Source organism: Panthera onca, chromosome A1, assembly GCF_046562875.1.
Source record: "Panthera onca isolate mPanOnc1 chromosome A1, mPanOnc1 haplotype 2, whole genome shotgun sequence".
Taxonomy (NCBI): Eukaryota; Metazoa; Chordata; class Mammalia; order Carnivora; family Felidae; genus Panthera; species Panthera onca.
The window spans coordinates 887,070-907,128 of NC_138339.1; the positions used below are offsets into that span (position 1 = coordinate 887,070).

General features: G+C 59.0%; 1 protein-coding gene across 1 annotated transcript in view; it reads right to left on the bottom strand.

Annotated features, from left to right (window-relative positions):
- SLC6A3 (solute carrier family 6 member 3) overlaps window positions 1-11,486 on the bottom strand; it is a 42,814-nt gene extending 31,328 nt beyond the window's left edge. Inside the window, exons 1-3 of the mRNA XM_078444120.2 lie at window positions 11,396-11,486; window positions 6,617-6,943; window positions 5,317-5,448 (exon numbers count right to left, since the gene is read on the bottom strand). Coding sequence (XP_078300246.1) covers window positions 5,317-5,448; window positions 6,617-6,872 — 388 coding nt within the window. The 5' untranslated portion in view covers window positions 6,873-6,943; window positions 11,396-11,486. The remainder of the gene's footprint in view (window positions 1-5,316; window positions 5,449-6,616; window positions 6,944-11,395) is intronic.
- Between the last annotated feature and the right edge of the window lie 8,573 nt (window positions 11,487-20,059).

Genomic DNA, 20,059 nt, shown 5'->3' on the forward strand with positions numbered 1-20,059 from the left:
CGGTCCTGCTACGGCGGCTCCCTGCGGTAGGCCCCACGCACGGCTACTTTCCTTCCAGCTCTGCGTCTCGGCTTCGCAGGCAGCACTCGTGTGGACGAGACCTCCAGCTTGCTTTACTAAAGTCTGTTTGGCTGCTACGTCCCCGTCCTGCCTGCTCGTGGCCGGGAGGGGGCAGGAGGGCGGGGAGCATGCCTTCGAGGTGGTGTTTATAGGAAGAGGCTTGGGTTGTCTTTTATGAACGGAACCCTGAGCAGAAGTAATTCAATGCTCAGGGCACTGCACCGAAGTCGCCTTCCTACCCCGGAAGCAGAAAGAGGCAGTAAAATTCATTGGTGCACGTACATTAAACAGATCCCGTATCGGGAGGGCCCTAAAGTCAAACGGGCCCTGTTGTGCAAACCCTCTCGGAATACGTGTGCAGCAGCAGTGGTGACCACAACACAATTTTCTGTGCAAGGTCTTCTCCAGCGTGGACTTGGTCAGCACTAAACCAAGCTATATTGCAATTCTGCTCCCTGGGTTCCCAGGAGAGAGGCCGGGCCACGGTTTACAGCGAATCTGCCCGGGCAGCCGTGCTGTGGGGAAGCCACGGTGCTGGGAAGCCGTGCTGTTTAGAAGAGCATCACAGAAGGTTCTCCCTGGCAGGGGGCCGACTGTGGATGCCTGACTTGAAACCATTCTGAGGTTAAAAGTGTGCAGCCTGACCCTTGGGGAAGTCAAGGGAGCCTCTGAACCAACCCGAAGCAGATCCAGATCCACCTTGCGAAGGAAGAGTTATCTTGGCCGCGGCCCTTCCTGCACCCGTGCCCCGCGCACAGCCCCCTTCCAAGCTAGGTTTCTCCACCTTCCTGCCAGCGTGACAAGGTCGCCGTGGGCCGATGTGGCTCCCAGAGCACGAGGGCCTGCCCCGTGGCAGCCGGGCACCAGAGGCCCTCCCACATACGAGGGTCGCCTCCCCTGGGCGGCCCTCCAGGTGCCCACGTGCCTGGGCAGAGGGCCCAGTCCCCAGGAAGGTGGCTGTGAAGGTGGGCTATTTGTGGGGTCACTCCAAGTCTGTCCCAGGTGGACACAGCCTCACGAGCCCACGGGCTGGGCCACCATCACCACGCTCCCGTTCGTGTCACTTTGGGCCCCCTCCCGGCGGCTGCAGCGATGTTCCTCCTTGCAGGAGCCTCAAATAAAGCTGCACCTGACAGAACTCTTCTGTCGCGGATGGCGTAGGACAGCGTCCCCCAGGGGGCCCTGTCCTGAGTTCCCAGGAAAACATGGGAAACCCGCCCACTTCCGCCACCTCCCTCCTTCCTCCAGCCCCTCCTCCCCCCCAGCCCCTGCTCCCTCCCGCCCCTGCTCCCCCCCAGCCCCTGCTCCCCCCAACCCCTTCTTCCCCCAGCCCCTTCTCCCTCCCGCCCCTGCTCCCCCCCCAGCCCCTGCTCCCCCAACCCCTTCTTCCCCCCAGCCCCTTCTCCCTCCCGCCCCTGCTCCCCCTTGCCCCTGCTCCCCCCCAGCCCCTGCTACCCACCCCCCCCCCCGCCCCTGCTCCCTCCCACCCCTGCTCCCCACCCGCCACGCCCAGCCCTGGCTCCTGCTCAGTTCCTGCTCCTGGGACCCCGGGACTAACCGTGAATTCCAGCCACGGGTCTTAATGTCTGGTTTCTGAAGCTTCTGTTTTCCTCAGTACTTCTTTATGTTCACTTTATAAACTTTAGCCTTTACAGTTAACCGTGTGTATTTTATCTCGTTTTAAGCTACTTTAAATTCTTTTTAAAAAGAAGAGTTTGATGAATCACACCGAAAATATCACAACTGTCTCACACTCGGCAAAACAGGGTGCCGTGTCTCCAAAGCACCGGGAGGCAGGTCTGTGTCTGGCAGGTAACTGGGCCACCTAAGCGGGGGCATCCCGGTGGAGCCCACCCCCCACCCCAGAGAGAGACAGGGAGACAAAAAGAGAGACAGGAAGGGAGACGGGGCAGACGGAGAGAGATGAGAGACAGAGAGACAGGGGGAGAGAGAGAGTCCACCCACAGGGGCCACGCAGCCCCAGCACGGCCCTCCGCACAGATGGGTGTCCAGAACTGGACAGAAGGTGTCTTGGGCTGCATGCAGTGTGGACGTGGGGCTGTGGGGCAGAGGGAAATCTGAAGGAAGCGGTGTCTGCCCGGGGGTGCTCTGGGCCGGAGGGAGGTGAGACGCCCCACATCTGGGCTCCCCTTCTCCCTGAGGGTGCTGGAGCTCCTGCTACCGGGCTCACGTTTTCCTATTAACCCCTCCGTTGGATTAAGTCGTCCTAACGGGCGCCTGGGGGGCTCAGTCTGCAAGTGCCCGACTTTGGCTCAGGTCATGATCTCCCCGTCTGTGGGTTCGAGCCCCGCGTCGGGCTCTGTGCTGGCAGCTCGGGCCTGGAGCCTGCTTCGGACTCTGTGCCTCCCCCTCTCTCTGACCCTCCCCTGCTCACACTCTCTCTCCCTCTCTCTCAAAAATAAATAAACATCAAAAATTTTAAAAAAGAAGGATTAAGTCGTCCTTTGAGATCTTCGGGAATCAGTCACTATTGACGCTTTATAAACTGCAATATAAAAACCTATCTATGTCGGCAGCTTCTCTGGAGAGCTTCCTTCCCCTGGCAGGACATACAGATGCAGGGCGGTGGGTGCTCGGGGGTCCGGGCAGGAGCGGGGGGCCCCGGCTTGGAGCACGTGAGAAGCAGACACGCTGCAGACGCACAGGGCCGCTGCCCGCAAAGCCAACAAGGCAGCCGGCAGCGGGAGGCCACCCCCGCCCCGCACTGCCCCCCGGGGGTCACCCGAGGACGCACGGACAGCACTGACCACGGCGCTGGCGGTGCGCGGGCCGGGGAGATGGGCCGCTCCGGCCGCGTCCACGCCGCGCCCGCAAGGAGACGCCGCGGCGTCTGCTCTCGGCGCCGGCGCCAGCTGCTTCCCCCGCCACATCCCTCCATCGGGGCTTCACGGAGGAAGAGACCAGCGTCCGGCCTCTGGTGTGGCCCCGCAGAGGGGACGCCCAGGCCCGGCACCAGAAGCCACAGCCGCGGGCCTCGTTCTGAGGTTGTGGGGTGGGGGGGGAGTGGCAGGCCTCTCCTGAGTTCTGTCTGGGGGACCCACCGGTCACGTAGTGGAGGGACAAGCTGCTACCATCCCCAAGCTCGGCAAGCGGGCCATTGAGAAGGAAACCCGCACAGCGCCAGAGGGGACATCGGGCCAGGCCAGTCCCCGTGCTTCCGCTGCCGGGCGGCGGTGCCCCCGGAGCCCCGGCCACACGGCCGCGCGCCGTCCTCGCTCCTCGGGCCCCGGCAGCTGCCATCACTGACCACGACCCACCGGCCCATCCTCGCGCGTCCCGGAGACCAGGGGGGCTTCCGTCCTCCCGCAAACACACCGACTTTTCAAGGATTTCTCGGGAAGTCCTTGGACTGATCTCTCAGCAGCCGTTCTCGTGATGAAACCCAGCAGCGCGCCCGCGTCTCCCCACGAATCCTCCCCGAGCCACGGGCTCCGCAGGCGCGGTGTGGCCTGGAGGCCGCACTCAGGGGGAGACGGCCGGGACTCAATCCCACGCTGCCCCCGGCCAGGGACATCATTCTTGGTGCCCGAGTCTCCGGGATGGGGACAACACAGAGGGCCCTTCCCTGGGCTTCTCACGAAGGTGGAGGGAGGCGACCGCGGAGGACCTGGCTGCCAGGCACCCTACCTCGGCTCAGTACCAGGCGCCCCTGCCTCGTGGCGCCCTGGCATCTCAGCAGGAGACTGCAGGGAGGGCCCAGCACAAAACTAGATCCCTAGATACACACAGGTGGCCCGCTAGAGAATAGAAAGTGAAATAGATGGAGATAGATGGGGGACAGGGGGTGGGGGGGGGTGGGAGATGGGGGATGGGGGATGGGGGACAGGGGGTGGGGGGGCGGGAGATGGGGGATGGGAGGATGGGGGACAGGAGACTGGGGGGACAGGGGATGGGCGGATGGGGGGATGGGGGGCAGGGGACGGGGGCACAGGGGACTGGGGGGATGGGGGACGGGGGCAGGGGACGGGGGGACAGGGGATGGGGGATGGGGGACAGGGGATGGGGGGGCGGGAGATTGGGGATGGGGGGACAGGGGATGGGGGACAGGGGATGGGGGGGTAGGGGATGGGCAGATGGGGGATGGGGGGGACGGGGGCACAGGGGACTGGGGTATGGGGGACGGGGGCAGGGGATGGGGGTACAGGGGATGGGGGATGGGGGACAGGGGAGGGGGGACGGGGGATGGGGTATGGGCGGATGGGGGGTCAGGGAACCAGGGGATGGGGGATAGGGGATGTGGGACAGGGATGGGGGATGCACAAGTGGGGGGACGGGTGATGGAGGGATGGGGGATGGGGGAGAGGGGGACAGGGGATGGGAGGATGGGGGACACGGGACAGAGGGATGGGGGAAGGGAGATGGGTGGATGGGGGGACGGGGGGATGGGAGACAGGGGATGGGGGATGGGGATGGGTGACAGAGGGACAGGGGATGGGGGGACAGGGGGACAGGGGGATGGGGGACAGGGGGATGGGGGACAGGGGATGGAAGAAGGATGACAGGCAGATGACAGGTGGTTGATACATGACGGATGACAGGTGGATAGATACTGGACGGTAGGTGATAGGTGGTTGACAGTTAGACAGACGGACACAGTTGACAGATCACGTGATGAGTTGAATTGCGTCCCCTCCAAAATTCGCTTGCTGAATTTCTAGGCCCCGGTATGCCACGGTGTGACCTTATTTGGAGGCAGGGTCTTCACAGAGGAAATCAAGGGAAGTTGAGGCTGTGAGGGTGGGCCCCAGTCCCGTGTGACCGACGTCCTTAGAGTTATAGAGACGCGTGTGGGGGAGGTCTGGAGCAGATTGTCCCTCACAGCCTCAGGAGGAATGCCTTCTACCAGCACACCTTGACCTCGGGTTTCTAGCCTCCGGAAACGTAAGGCAACAAACGTCTACTCCTCAGGCCGCCCAGCGCGTGGGGGGGTTGTACACGGCCGTGGCCAACCGACGCAGAGAGACGACGGGTGGATGGACGGACCGTGACGGGCAGAGGGCAGACCGACAGACAGACGGTGTTTTTTCCTATCTAGCGCGTAAACGCCGACAACACGGCTCTCGGACGGCAGGCCTCACGGCGGCGACACACGCTCCTGAATCCCGTCATCGCAGGTTGAAAGGAGGACCAGAGTTGAGACGGTACGTCCGGGGGCAGAGACGGGGAGCAAAGCGGGAGCGAACGCACGCGGCTTGGGCCGGGCCACGGCGGGGTGTGGGGGCGTCCCGCCGTTACCTTTCAGCAGGGGGCAGATCTTCCAGACGCCCGCGGCCCCTTCCCTGGTGAACTGCCCCAGGGCCAGCTCCATGTAGAAGAGCGGCACCCCAGCAATGGCCATGAAGAGCAGGTAGGGGACCAGGAAGGCGCCTGTGGGACAGGACAGCGCGTCAGCCCGCGTGCTGCGGACGGGCCCGTGTGCTCCCCGGGGTGCGGCCAGCCCAGCGCCACCCACACCAGGTCGCGGGCACGACCGCGTTCCCCCATCTCCCGCCGGTTTCCCCCTGAAGCTCCCTGCGTGGCCGCCCTCCGAGGGGAAGTCCCTGGCTGGGCTGGGTGAGCCCCCTACCTCCCTGCCTGGCCCCCACTGTCATCAGCGCCCTGACACGTCCCCCCCCACTGAAACCCCGGCCGTCCCTTGGGCCAAGCTTGAAATCAACCCAAGAGCAGAGCAGATCAAGCCCCTGCCCACACACCGTCTTTGCTCCTGGGTCCGGCCTCCCCCCTGCCCTGCAGACGCCGGCCTCCGCCCCTCGTGAGCTGTAACTGCCCGCCGGGAGCTGATGTCCAGTCCTGCCCTTCGTGGGTTCCGTCACCCACCCCCAGCTCTCCGTCCTCACAGCCTGCCTCGGCCGGGGGTTATGTTGACAGGTGCCGCGTGAGGAGCCGGGGTCCCTCCAGGGTGGCGCCTGGCCCTCTTGTGGCAGCCACCCCCCCCCCCCCGTCTTAGGCACAAAACTCGGGGCCTCATGGGCCCTGGCCCACACGAGGGGGCTTTGCCCCGGCTCCGGTCCTGGGGTGGGGAGGGGGAGGCAGGGAGGCCCCACGGCTCCTTGCACCTGCCTGGGCCCCAGTGTTCTCCCCTCAGCACGGGGTGGGGGCCGGGAGGGCCTCCCACGGAGGTTCTTCCAAAGCCCTCGTGTGCGGCACTGAGTGACCACGGGGAGCGGCCACCAACTCGAGGGGCTTCTCCGCCCGAGGGCTTTGGGCGACCCGTGCCTGTGTTCGTTTTCTAGTCCAGAGGCAGCTGTGGGGGAAGGGCTGGCTGGCTTCGGGGCAGGGGGAGGGACGTGCGATCGCCTCGGGACTTTCTCCGCTACTCTAAACTCAAGGGCCTCCGCACCTCTTCGCGGACACTGGTTTAAGTCGGCCAAGGGTACCGCTCTGCGGGCACCTGAGAATGCTCCCCGCAAGGTGACTCCTCGCCTGCTCCGGCCACCGGCCCCGCCTCTGCCTCCGTGTTTGCGGGCTCCCCCCACCCCCAGGGACCCTGCGCCCCGGCTGCTCAGCGAGGCGGAGGGGGCTGGGCCGGACTCACCGCCGCCGTTTTTGTAGCACAGGTAGGGGAACCGCCAGACGTTGGCCAGGTCCACGGCGAAGCCGACCACCGACAGGAGGAAGTCGACCTTCTTGCTCCAGGTCTCTCGTTCTTGGGTCTCCACGGGGGTCTGCGTGGGGTTGATGAGGGTGGAGCTTGCGAACTGCACCCCATTCTGCTCCTTGACCAGGACAAGTTCCACGGCCTTGGGGCCCGTAGCGTCGGGCTCCTTAGCTGGGGCCACGCCGGAAGACATCGGCACCTCTGGGCGCTGGCTCTCACTCGTGCACAGCCTGGGGACTCGGACTCGGTGCGTCCTCCTCCGGCCTTCAGCCACCATAGGAAATAAGCACACACAGGAGGGCAGCGGCTCAGGAGCCCGGACCGCGGGGCGCCTCGCCGCGAGAGCAGACTCGGGCAGAACAAGCACGTGCCAAGCACCTGAGACGCCACGGCCAAGGTGGAGGACACTAGGAGAGGGGAAGTTCCTGTGGGGGTGCGGGACAGCCCGTGGAAACCTCGGGACAGACACCTGCCACCTGCCTTGCTCCCCCCGCTGGCACCCTCTCTGTTCCTACACCTGCCACCTGCCTTGCTCCCCCCCCCCCCCCGGCACCCTCTCTATACCTACACCTGCTTTGTTCCCTCCCCCCGGCACCCTCTCTGTTCCTACACCTGCCACCTGCCTTGCTCCCCCCCCCCGGCACCCTCTCTGTTCCTACACCTGCCACCTGCCTTGCTCCCCCCCCCCCCCCGCACCCTCTCTATACCTACACCTGCTTTGTTCCCTCCCCCCGGCACCCTCTCTGTTCCTACACCTGCCACCTGCCTTGCTCCCCCCCCCCGGCACCCTCTCTGTTCCTACACCTGCCACCTGCCTTGCTCCCCCCCCCCCCCCCGGCACCCTCTCTATACCTACACCTGCTTTGTTCCCTCCCCCCGGCACCCTCTCTGTTCCTACACCTGCCACCTGCCTTGCTCCCCCCCCAGCACCCTCTCTGTTCCTACACCTGCCACCTGCCTTGCTCCCCCCCCCAGCACCCTCTCTGTTCCTACACCTGCCACCTGCCTTGCTCCCCCCCCCAGCACCCTCTCTGTTCCTACACCTGCCACCTGCCTTGCTCCCCCCCCCAGCACCCTCTCTGTTCCTACACCTGCCACCTGCCTTGCTCCCCCCCTGGCACCCTCTCTGTTCCTACACCTGCCTTGCTCCCCCCCCCAGCACCCTCTCTGTTCCTACACCTGCCACCTGCCTTGCTCCCCCCCCCCGGCATCCTCTCTGTTCCTACACCTGCCTTGCTCCCCCCCCCAGCACCCTCTCTGTTCCTACACCTGCCACCTGCCTTGCTCCCCCCCCCCGGCACCCTCTCTGTTCCTACACCTGCCTTGCTCCCCCCACCCGCACCCTCTCTGTTCCTACACCTGCCACCTGCCTTGCTCCCCCCCCCCCCCGGCACCCTCTCTATACCTACACCTGCTTTGTTCCCTCCCCCCGGCACCCTCTCTGTTCCTACACCTGCCACCTGTCTTCCTCCCCCTCCCCCCAGCACCCTCTCTGTTCCTACACCTGCCTTGCTCCCCCCCCAGCACCCTCTCTGTTCCTACACCTGCCACCTGCCTTCCTCCCCCTCCCCCCAGCACCCTCTCTGTTCCTACACCTGCCTTGCTCCCCCCCCACCGGCACCCTCTCTGTTCCTACACCTGCCACCTGTCTTCCTCCCCCTCCCCCCAGCACCCTCTCTGTTCCTACACCTGCCTTGCTCCCCCCCCAGCACCCTCTCTGTTCCTACACCTGCCACCTGCCTTCCTCCCCCTCCCCCCAGCACCCTCTCTGTTCCTACACCTGCCTTGCTCCCCCCCCAGCACCCTCTCTGTTCCTACACCTGCCACCTGTCTTCCTCCCCCTCCCCCCAGCACCCTCTCTGTTCCTACACCTGCCTTGCTCCCCCCCCAGCACCCTCTCTGTTCCTACACCTGCCACCTGCCTTCCTCCCCCTCCCCCCAGCACCCTCTCTGTTCCTACACCTGCCTTGCTCCCCCCCCAGCACCCTCTCTGTTCCTACACCTGCCACCTGCCTTCCTCCCCCTCCCCCCAGCACCCTCTCTGTTCCTACACCTACCTTGCTCCCCCCCCAGCACCCTCTCTGTTCCTACACCTGCCTTGCTCCCCCCCCCGGCACCCTCTCTGTTCCTACACCTGCCTTGCTCCCCCCCCCGGCACCCTCTCTATACCTACACCTGCCTTGCTCCCCCCCCAGCACCCTCTCTGTTCCTACACCTGCCACCTGCCTTGCTCCCCCCCCAGCACCCTCTCTGTTCCTACACCTGCCACCTGCCTTACTCCCCCCACTGGCACCCTCTCTGTTCCTACACCTGCCACCTGCCTTACTCCCCCCACTGGCACCCTCTCTGTTCCTACACCTGCCACCTGCCTTGCTCTCCCCTCCCCCCCCCCCCCGCACCCTCTCTATACCTACACCTGCTTTGCTCCCTCCCTCCGGCACCCTCTCTGTTCCTACACCTGCCACCTGCCTTCCTCCCCCCCCCCAGCACCCTCTCTGTTCCTACACCTGCCACCTGCCTTACTCCCCCCACTGGCACCCTCTCTGTTCCTACACCTGCCACCTGCCTTACTCCCCCCACTGGCACCCTCTCTGTTCCTACACCTGCCACCTGCCTTGCTCTCCCCTCCCCCCCCCCCCGCACCCTCTCTATACCTACACCTGCTTTGCTCCCTCCCTCCGGCACCCTCTCTGTTCCTACACCTGCCACCTGCCTTCCTCCCCCCCCCCCAGAACCCTCTCTATACCTACACCTGCCTTGCTCCCCCCCAGTACCCTCTCTGTTCCTACACCTGCCTTGCTCCCCCCTCAGCACCCTCTCTGTTCCTATCAAAGTTCAACACTGTGTCATCTCTAAGTCTGCTTTTTAAAAAAGGTTTATATATTTATTAATTTTTTTTGAGAGAGAGAGAGACAGAGCGTGAGAGGGGGAGGGAGAGAGAGGGAGACACAGAATCTGAAACACCCTCCAGGCTCCGAGCTTTCAGCACAGAGCCCGACGCGAGGCTTGAACCCACAAACCGTGAGATCACGACCTGAGCTGAAGTCAGACGCTCAACCGACTGAGCCACCCAGGCGCCCGTGATTGCACTTTTAATAATAATGCAAAACGTCTCCTCTGCCCACATTGCCAGGGACTCATTTTACAATCTTCACGCAGCATTCAAAAGTTAAGTCTTCATAGCAGGTGCATATGTGTTCTTGACACACACAGTAAAGGTGAAGAACAAATTTTTACCCCCAGGGTCGCCCACGGTGATTCCGTTCCTCGTGGAATGCCCCCGTGATGCCCTCCACCTATGGCCGGGGACTCGGGCGCCCCCGCTGCAGGCGGGCAGACCACAGCACTGTCGTCACTTAGCTGGGGGCAGACGGGGTCCCCTGGCCAGAAACTTTCCCAAGGAACTGCTTCCAAGATACTTTCCTAAAACTCCGCGCAGCATAATTAGAACAGAAGGATTACGCACAGACATAGCAGGTGGCCCCGATGGCTGCGACGGTGCCTTCAAACAGGACCCCTGGCTTTGGGGTCCATCAGGATTGTTTCCATTGTACACACGTGCGTGTACACACACACACGCACGCACAGACACACACACACACATGCACACACACGCACGTATACACATATATACATGCACATACACGCATACATGCACACATACACGTGCCCACACATATACACACACATACACACATATACACATACACGCACATATGCACACACAGATACACGCATATATACGTGCACACATACACGCACACACATGTGCGCGCACACACGCGTGCATACACATGCACACACACATGCACACGCACACTTGCGCACACACATGCCCCGGTTGAAGCAGAATAACCGACATTGGCTCTAATGGGCGTCATTTTCCTCTGCGTTCAAACTGGAACAAGGACTCACGATACAAGTTACTTCCCCACCACTTGTGTGCGGCCCCTTCTCCTCCAGCGACAAACCCAGCCTTCCCGAGATGTATCGGAAACCCGGGCCTGGCTCTGCAGGGACTGAGGACCAGTGGGACTGGCCTGTGGGTGCAGCAGGGAGGGCTGGAGGGTGCCCACGGCCCACAGCAAGCCCCACCCCCCCACTACAGGCACACCCCGGATTGCCTGCTAGAAGCCCACGCTGGTATTTGGGGCGAGCAGACCCAAATCTTGAAGCCACGGCCTCAGGGGCCAGGTTTGGGTACAGAAAGCAAGGCGTGGCCTCTCAGAAAGCTTCGCTCTGTGCCCAGAACGAGGCACTGCGCTGGCTGATGAACCCGTTCGCTCTTGTACTCCCTACCCTCAGCCTGGGCCCGGAGCCCCGCGTCTCCGCGCCCGCACCCCTTCTTTGCAATCCCACAGTCTTCCTGCCGAGACGAGGCGCTGGCCGAGAAAATCACCCGGATCGGTGATTGCTTCGCTCCCGCCGGCCTCGCCCGGTTCGGGCCTGTGCGCCCTCTTCCCTCCCCCCCCCCCCCCCCCCCCCCGGCACTCCAGGGGCCACCGCGGCGCGATCGTCCCCGCGCCGCCTCCTCGCGGCACACCTGTCGGCACCGCCTCAAGGTCGCTGCACGCCCCCGTCAGCCACTTTTGGAGACGCCGCGGTCCGCAGCCCGCGGGGCCCCGACGGTGCCCGCCCCGGCTCCGCGCCTCCGGGCCAAGGGCTTCGGGGTCCGCCGGGGGGAGCGGCGCGCCCCGCGGATGCGCCCCGGCTTACCTGCCCGCCCCGGCCTCGTCGCCGCGCTGGGGTCCCGCCGCCGGGCGCCCGCGAAAGCTCCAGCGCCGGCTCGGGTCCCGCAGCGCCGGGCGGTCGCAGCCTCGGGGCTCTTATGGTGTCGCAGGCCCGCCCCGCCCCGCCCCGCCCCCTCCCCGCCCCGGGTGGGCGGAGGACCAGACCCGGGCGCGCCCCCGTCCCCGCCCCCGCCCCCGGACCCGGCAGCCCGCGCAGCTCCTCTCCGCCGGGGACCTCGCGCATCCCGGCGCCTCGGACGCGTGGGAGCGGGGACACGTCCGGGCTCCGGGTGCCGCGGACCCAAGACGGCGGCTGCCCGGAGGAACCGGTCTCGGTGTCCCCGCGTCTGCCCCGGGGGAGCGGCGGGCGGGGAGGGAGCGGGGCGGCGGGCGCGCCGGGCGCAGCGCTGGGACTCGCGGGCCGAGCTGGGCGCCCCGACTCGCCCCGTCCCTCTGCTGCGCGGACCCTGGTCCCCAACCGTCCGGCGGCACCGACTCCTCCCCCAGCAGCCTCCCTTCCCGCGGCCGGCGCCCCGGGCGTCTCCCAGCCGGGGCTCGCGCGGAGCGAGGTTCGGCCGGCGGCGCGGGGTCCCGGGTCCGGCGGGTGCTGTCCCGTCGGCGTCCCCGGCCCCGCGGGGCTGACCCCTGCACCTGCTAGAGCCGCCCGGGGCACTTCCTTGCCCCCTGGGACCCCGTGCCAGGGCTTCTGGGCCGCCAGGTACCTGGCGGTCGCCCGGGGCCTTCTGGAGCCCCGCGCATCCGCTGGGACCATAGGCCCGAACGGTGCGCCTCGGGAGCCGGTTTCTCCGGAGCGGCCTGGAGAGCCGCGGCGGTCGGTGCCCGCCCCACTCTGGGACCCAACAGGCCCGGAATCTTTGTCGACGTGCCCGCGACGAGATTGTACATGTTCCAGGCCACCACCAAGGCGCAGGACCCCGAGGTGCGGGGAACGGTGTCCAGGTGAGTGGCCGCCTCCGGGGGGACCCAGTCTCTGGCGTGACCTTCCTCCTGGGGAGCCTTTGATTTCCCCCCTGTGCGTTCGCGGCCGCGGGGCGTCTTCGCCAGTCGGGGCTGCGCCGTGCGTCTGGGCCCCCTGCGGTCGCTCAGCGGCGCTCTGTGAGAGGGGACCTGAGCATCCCTGTCCCTCAGAACCATGCCGGCACTGCTCCAGCCCCAGCCCCGAGGCCGCCCTCTCTGCCTTTCACCCCGCCTCCTGCTAACCCAGGACCCTTCCCCGGAGCCCCGGGAACTGCTCTCCCAGACCCAACCACAACCAGGCAGACTGGGGGCCTCAGGCTGCGTGGCCACAGGAATAAAAATACCACAGGACGGGAGGCTTATGAACCAAAGAAATTTATTTGTCCTCATTGCGGAGGCTGTCAACTCAGGGTCAAGGCACTCAGTGGCGACCAGGGTCCTGGTCCCTAGCGGTCTCTGCGTCTGCACCTGGAGGGAGCTCCCTGCACCCTCATGACCTAAGCACCCCCAGAGGGGTAGGATCTCAACACGTGACTGTGACAGAGACACAACTCAGTCCCTAGAACTCGGGGAGGTGACAGGGAGTTCAGAAGATGGGGCCAGACCACCCTGAATGCGTCACCCGGCCGTGGCCGTCGCTCAAGGGCTGCCTCTCCCCACACGGGCTCAACAACTCGGGTTTCAGGGAAAGAAGTGGCCGAGCGACAGAGCTTTAATCAACAAGGACAAGGACAGAAAGGTTTTCTTTCCAACAAGGGAAGCCGAGGCACACGGTGGGGGGGGGGGGTGGGGGGAGTTCAGACGTACGGACACACGTCCACTTCTCTCAGTTCTGGAGTCCGCAAGGCTGAGGTCAGGGTGCCGGGCAGGTCTGCGTCCGGAGAGCCTCTAGGGGTCGCGCTCACGTGGGGGGCGGGGAGGGGTGCTGGGGGAGGAGAGCCGAGTGGGTGTGGAGATGGATGGACAGAGTGCACTTCCCGGCCTCTCCTCGAAAGGGCACTGATCCCATCGCGGGCCCCTCCCGCATGACCTCGTCTACCCCCAGTCAGCTCCCCAGACCCCTCCGGCCAGAGCACGACACTGGGGCCCCTGGGAGTTGAGGCTCCAGTTTTGGAGGCGCACAGACTGTCTGTGGGCAACAGCTCCGGACTGAGGTGTTGATGTTATTCACACCGAGCTGCACCGTCCTAGGATTTCATCTCCTTTCGTGGAATTTTTTTGCTGTCCCTTGAATTAATTATTACCTGTTTTCTCATTCGTTCATTTTCCACGCTCCTGTCATTAATTCAACTCCAAACTCTCCAGCAAAAGTATAAATCACCTTTACATCTTTTAAGCCTTGGGAGGCAGTTGGGATTTAGAGCCTCCTGCCTCTGCCCGGTACAACAGCTGGCCCCAGCCATCGTCCCGGCATTTCCCATGACCTCGACTCTGGGAACTTCGGACACGCTCTCCTCCACCACGCCCCCGTGTCCAGGACCCCACGCGCTCTGTCTTCTATTTTATCATCTTGACCTCACCACCGCCTGCTTCTCGGATCTCCTCTGCACCACAAGGGAGGAACCAGGAATTCTATGTCCTCGAGTCCCTGCCCCATACAGTTCTAGGTTAGAATTTGCCGGTAAGAGACAGTCATAAGTGACCAGACAGCCGGAGGCAAAGTGGAAGCCACTGCCCCCCAGAGGCATGCCGCCAGCTCTGATGGCACCTGTTCAGTTCTTAGCCGCCCCCTGGCACCTTTTCAGAACCACCTGCTTTACCTGCTCGTGAGGGCTCAGCTCCACCTTCAGGGCTGGTTTCCTAACTGCAGTAACTCAACTCACATCCTGGTCTATGCAGCCACCGATGCAGTGAATGCCCCCCACCCCAACAGTTATGCGGAAAGACCGTAAGGCCAGTTTCCCCTCACATGGCAGGGAGAGCAGTACGCCCCCCGTCTCAGCACTATATCAACCCTCCAGCTCAGCGTCACGTCCAGTCCACAGACAGTTATCGCCTGTCACCCACCCCACAGCGCACGACATTGGTCCACACCGCCAACGGCGTGCTGAATCAACCAGGTGAGCAAGAAATAGAAAATACCAAGATGCCTCAGTGAGACACAAGCATACTAAGGATCGGGAAAAAATAGAAATATAAATATTCCAAAGCTTGCCATCTTGGTGAAATTTCTGTGGGTCTACAGTTTGGGACCGGGCAAGATACACATCCAAATAAAAGCTAGCTACATCTGGCGATCTACTTCTAAGGAAGAATCAGCATATGTGGTGAACGTCTTTGGGTTTTGGGGTTTCCAGTTGGGAATGCGTCTCTGACCCATTTCCTGAGTTACCCCCAATGTGTTCAATTTCGAGGAGAGCCCAGAGCAGGAAGGGTTCCGTAAGGGTGTGATTATTCTCAGACTGTAGCATGTATTGAAATCCCCTAAATAAACTGCGTTTCTGGTGCATTAAGCACAGATCTCCAGGGCTCACCCTCAGATTTAGATTCAGTAGGTCTAAGGTGGAACCTGAGAACTTTCATCTCTAACGAGTTCCCGGGTGGTACTAATGCTGCGGGTTCAGAGACCCCCTCTCAGCAGAACCAATAGGGTGGGAGGGGTTTCTAGAAGACGGAGCCTCTGGTGTGGAGCGTCTGTAGGTGACCACAGTGCAGACATGTAGAGTTTTGGAGAATAGCCAAATAGTCTTCTTAAAATACTTATTCTCCTTTTGAATGGGTGTGTTCCTGAGTCATGCAGAAACTTATGGAACTCTAAGTGAGCACATAACCGCAACAGCCCATCATAAACCAACTCACAAACCCATAAAGTTTGGTATTGACAGCAACCTGCCATCATGAAATGGAAGCTATATCTACGGAATCATGCTCGAGTAGGTGCTGAAGACACACGAGGCTGCACGGACGAGGGCCCGCTCTTGTTGCACGAGTGTAGCCCCTACCTCTAGCTTCATAGCTGCCTGAGGAAGCACACGGGGATCCCATATGTTGTAGACTACACACTGACCCCACTAGGAGGTGGAGGGCTGCAGCATTACAGGGACACTCAGAAGGCACCGGTGCAGGAAACGTTCCCAGTGGGCAGAGAAGCAAGCAGTGTGTCAGGCCGTTACTTAGCCAAGACGGAGGGATGGCCAGAGAGAGGTCTCAGTTGACTCACGGGCATTGGCTAATGGTTTGGTTGTATCGTAAGAGACTTCAAAGGAAATTAAGAAGATGACAAAATCTTTATTGGCAGACTGCATAATTATGCAGAAAGTCTTAAGGAATCCTAAAATCAACTACTAGAATTAATAAGTGAATTTAGCAAGGTCGTGGGGTGTAACGTAAGTCAATTGTATTTCTATAGACCAGCAGCAATCAACTGTAAAATACAATTTAAAATACTTTCACTTGCAGTACCACCCAAAACAAATGCCTCGGCCTAAAATATGTGCAGATCTCGTAAAAAACCTACTCTGTGTTAAAAACTAGAATACGTCGCTGAGAAACTACAAAGGCCTAAATCAGTGGACAGGTATACCATGTTCATGGTGGAAAGGCTCACTATTAAGATGTTAGTTCTCAAATTAACGTAGAGATTCAACTGGATACTAACCAGAATCCGATCTTGCTGTTTTTGAAGAAATGTACCAACAGATTCTAGAAAATATATGGAGATGGAAATGACAACTGCAGCCAAAACAGTCTTAAAAAAGAAGAAGGAAAGTGGGGGACAGAGGAACCACCATTCATAATCCCACCATCCTAACAAAACCGATTTTACTTTTTCTGTCATTATTTTGCCACTTGTGTCCTCTTTTTAAAAACAGCGTTGTTGTTGGGGTGCTGGGTGGCTCAGTCGGCTGAGCGTATGACTTTGGTTCAGGTCATGATCTCGCGGTTTGTGAGTTCGAGCCCTGCATCGGGCTCTGTGCTGACAGCTCAGAGCGTGGAACCTGCTTCGGATTCTGTGTGTCTCTCTCTCTCTCTGCCCCTCCCCCACTCGTGCTCTGTCTCTCTGTCTCTTAAAAAATGAATAAATGTTAAAAAAGAAACAGATCTGTTGAGCTATACACAACAAACACATTTCAAGTGTAGTTTGATAGGTTATTTGTGTGGCTGTGGAAACATGAGCACAATCGGGATGATGAATATGTTCGTCCTTCCCAAGCTCCCCCTTCCTTGGTGATCCATTTTTACCCCACCCCATCCCAGGCAACCTGTGATGCGGTAGCTCTAGATTATGTTCCCTAGAATCTTATATACTTGGAGCTATATAGTAAGCACTGTTTTTTAATATGTTCTTTTCCACTCAGCATATTTGAGAGGACTCTATGTCATGGTGTGAATCAGCAGTTAATTCCTTTTCTTGCTGAAATACTATATACTTCCAGCATTGCCCACGCACCCTCCACCTGTTGACGGGCGTTAGGATATTATAAATAAGACTACTATGTGCATTTGTGTACAAGACTTTGTATGGACATCTGCTTTCATTTCCCCTGGGTGAGCACTTAGTTGTGGAGCGGCTGAGTCGTCTGGTAGATGTGTGTCTGTTTTTAAAAACTGCCAGGTTGTTTTGCAAAGTGGTTATACCATTTTACTTTTCTGTGAACCACGTATGAGAGTTTCGGTTGGTCCGCATCCTTGCAACACCTAGTATGGTCAGTCTTTTTCACTTCAGCTGTCCTAATTGGTAATAGTATCTCCTGGTTTAAGTTGTCATTTCTCTAGCGACAGAGATGTTTCAGCAATCTCCCTGTGTGTGGCTGCCATCAAGTTCTTGTCCGTGTCTGTTCAGACATTTTGCACATTGGATTGTTACATTATTCTCGAGTTTTAAGAGTTCTTTACATGCTTCAGCTATAAATCCTTTATCAGATAGGTAATTTGCAAATCCTTTCCCCAGTCTTGGATTATGTTTTCATTCTCTTCATGGAGTTTGTCAAAAAACGAGACACTAATTTTGATGAAACCTCATTTACTTTTTTTTTTTTTTCTTTTATGGATCTTGCTTTTAAGTGCTGTATTTGGGAAATATTCGCCTAACCCAAGATCACAAAATTTTTCACCAAGGTTTTCTTTGAAACGTTTGAAATTTCAGGTTGCACATTTAGGTAGATGACCCATTTTAACTGACATGGTCGAGATAAGGACAAAAGTTCGCTATTCTACAGGTGGGCAGCCCGTAGCTTCTGCTCCGTTTGTGGAAAAGACATCTTTTCTCCACTGACCTGCCTTTGCACCTTGGTTGAACAACTCGTTGCCCTGTATGTGGGTGTGGGGTTATTTCTCGGCTGTTTCCTTGACCTATTCCTCCATTTTGTTGTTGGTTCCACTCTTGCCATGGACGAATCGTGTCCCCCCGCCCCCAAAATGCCCTAACCCCAGGGTGACTGTACGGGAGATGGGGTCTTTAGGAGGCAAAGTTAAATTCGGTCATCAGTCCAGTTGGACTGTGGCCTCGTAACAAGGGATGACCCCTCTCCCCGCCCACCACGTGAAGACACAGCCAGACATCGGCCCTCTGCGATCAGGAAGAGAGCTCTCACCAGGAACTGAAGTGCACAGACCTTGGTCTTGGACTTCCTGGCTCCGTGCGAAAATAACCTGCTGTGGTTTGAGCCATGCAGTCTATGGTGTTTTTGTTATGGCGGCTGAGCCGACTGGCACAGCACTATCTTGGTCACTGTTGTGTTGTGATGCATTCTTACGTCAGGTAATAAAAGTCACACAACTTTGTCCTCTTTCAAAGCTGTTTTGACTATTCTGGGTCATTTTCATTTTTGTATGAATTTTAGAGTCAACATTCCAATTTCCATGAAAAAATCCTGCTGGGGTTGCTTTCGGTGGAGGCTGTCACTCGTTCGTGACCTTTGTTCTTTTTAAATCTAAGCATTTGATGCCATAAAGTTCGTAAAGTTTGAAATATTTTTGTTTACATTCATTTCAAAATATTTCCTAATTTCCCTTTTGACTTCCTCTTGGAACCATTGTCATTTATAGATGTGCCAAATTAGTCTCCGAATATTTGAGGATTTTCTGTGTATATTTTATTCTTTTCTGGATGTATCTCTTGTATCGGTACCTAATTTACTTACTTTCTCATTGGAGGACACACTCGGATCCTTTTAAGTTTGCTGGGACTCATCTTACATTCTAGAGTACGGACGATCTTGGTAGGTGCTTCACACGCATTTGAAAAGGTATATTCTGTGTCACTGGGTGATAGGCAAACTCAAACAGGGCAAGCTGGTTTTACGGTTTCTGTCATCTGTATCCTTGTGCGCTTCCGCACGCTCGTCCAATCCGGGTTGGGAGGCGGGTGCCGAGACCCCAGGGGGATTGTGTGGACCCGCCCGTTTCTCCCGCGGCCCCGCGTGTCCCGGTCCCACCGATCGTGAAGCTCTGTGTGGGTCACACACGTAGGACCGTTCCGTCCTCCTGGGGAGCTGAACCCTAATAACCTCTGCTCCGAAATTGACTTTGATGCTAGGACCATCACTCCTCCTTCTTTCCAGTAGCGTCGGCATCTGTCCTTTGCCCTTTAACCCATTATTTCAAGGGTGTTTCTTTCAGGCATCATGTAGTTAGGTCTTGCTTTTCAGCCCAATCCTTAGTTTCTCCTGTCACTGGGGTGGAGCGGGTGTTGAGATCATCTACGTTTGATGGGAATGTTGATATGGTTGGGTTCAAACCTACCATCTGCTATTTGTTTTCTATTTTTCCAATGCGTTCTCTGTTCCCTTTTTCCTCCTCTTCTGCCTTCTTTTGGGTCGAGTCGTTTTTTAAAATTCAACTTCCCCTCTTGTTGGGATCATTAGCTATGTCTCTTTGTTGTGTTACTTCAGCGCCCGTCCCAGTCTTCCGTTGAATGATGTGACCCCCTCCTCACACCGTGGGAGGACTTTGCAGGCACTTGCTTTCCCCTCCCGGTCGTTGTGATGTTGTGGTCAAACGTGTAGCCTCTGCGCGCTGGGAACCCAAGCACGTGGAGTCGGTTTTCCTTCAGGCCGTCGATTGTCTTTTAAAAAGATTTAAATAATGAAAAAAGAAGTGTAATTCCCATCTCTGGACCTCATTCTCTGTCGGTCCAGATTTCAAAACCGTATCATTGTCCTTCTGCTTTAAGGACTAACTTTAGTATTTCTTTTGGGTAGGGTCTGCCGGCGATGAATTCTTTCAGCTTTTTTAAGTCTAAAGACATCTCGGGGCGGTGGGTGGCTCAGGCGGTTGAGCGTCTGAATCTTGATCTTGGCTCAGGTCATGATCCCAGAGTCCTGGGATCCAGCCCCTCGAGTTGGGCTTGATTGTGATTCTCTCTCCCTCTGTCCACCTCCCGCCCCACCCCCCCGGCCCCGCTCACTCGTGTGTGCTCTCTCTCTCTCTCTCTCTCTCAAAAAACATTTATTTCTCTGTTTTCTGAGTAAAGAATCCTGGGTTGGTGGTCTTCTGTCTCCCCACCCTAAAGACCTCGGCCCACTGTCTTTTAGCGATCATGATGTGCCTGGTATAGTTTCTGTCATGGTTCCTGTGCTTAGAGCTCACCGAGCAAATTGGATCCATGGGTTTGCAGTTTGAATCGGATTTGGAAAGTTATTTCTTTAAATATTTTTCTTTGCCCTTTTCCTCTGGGGACCCAGCTTGAGCTCCTACTGCTCACTGATGCAAGGTTCAATTCTTTCTTTTT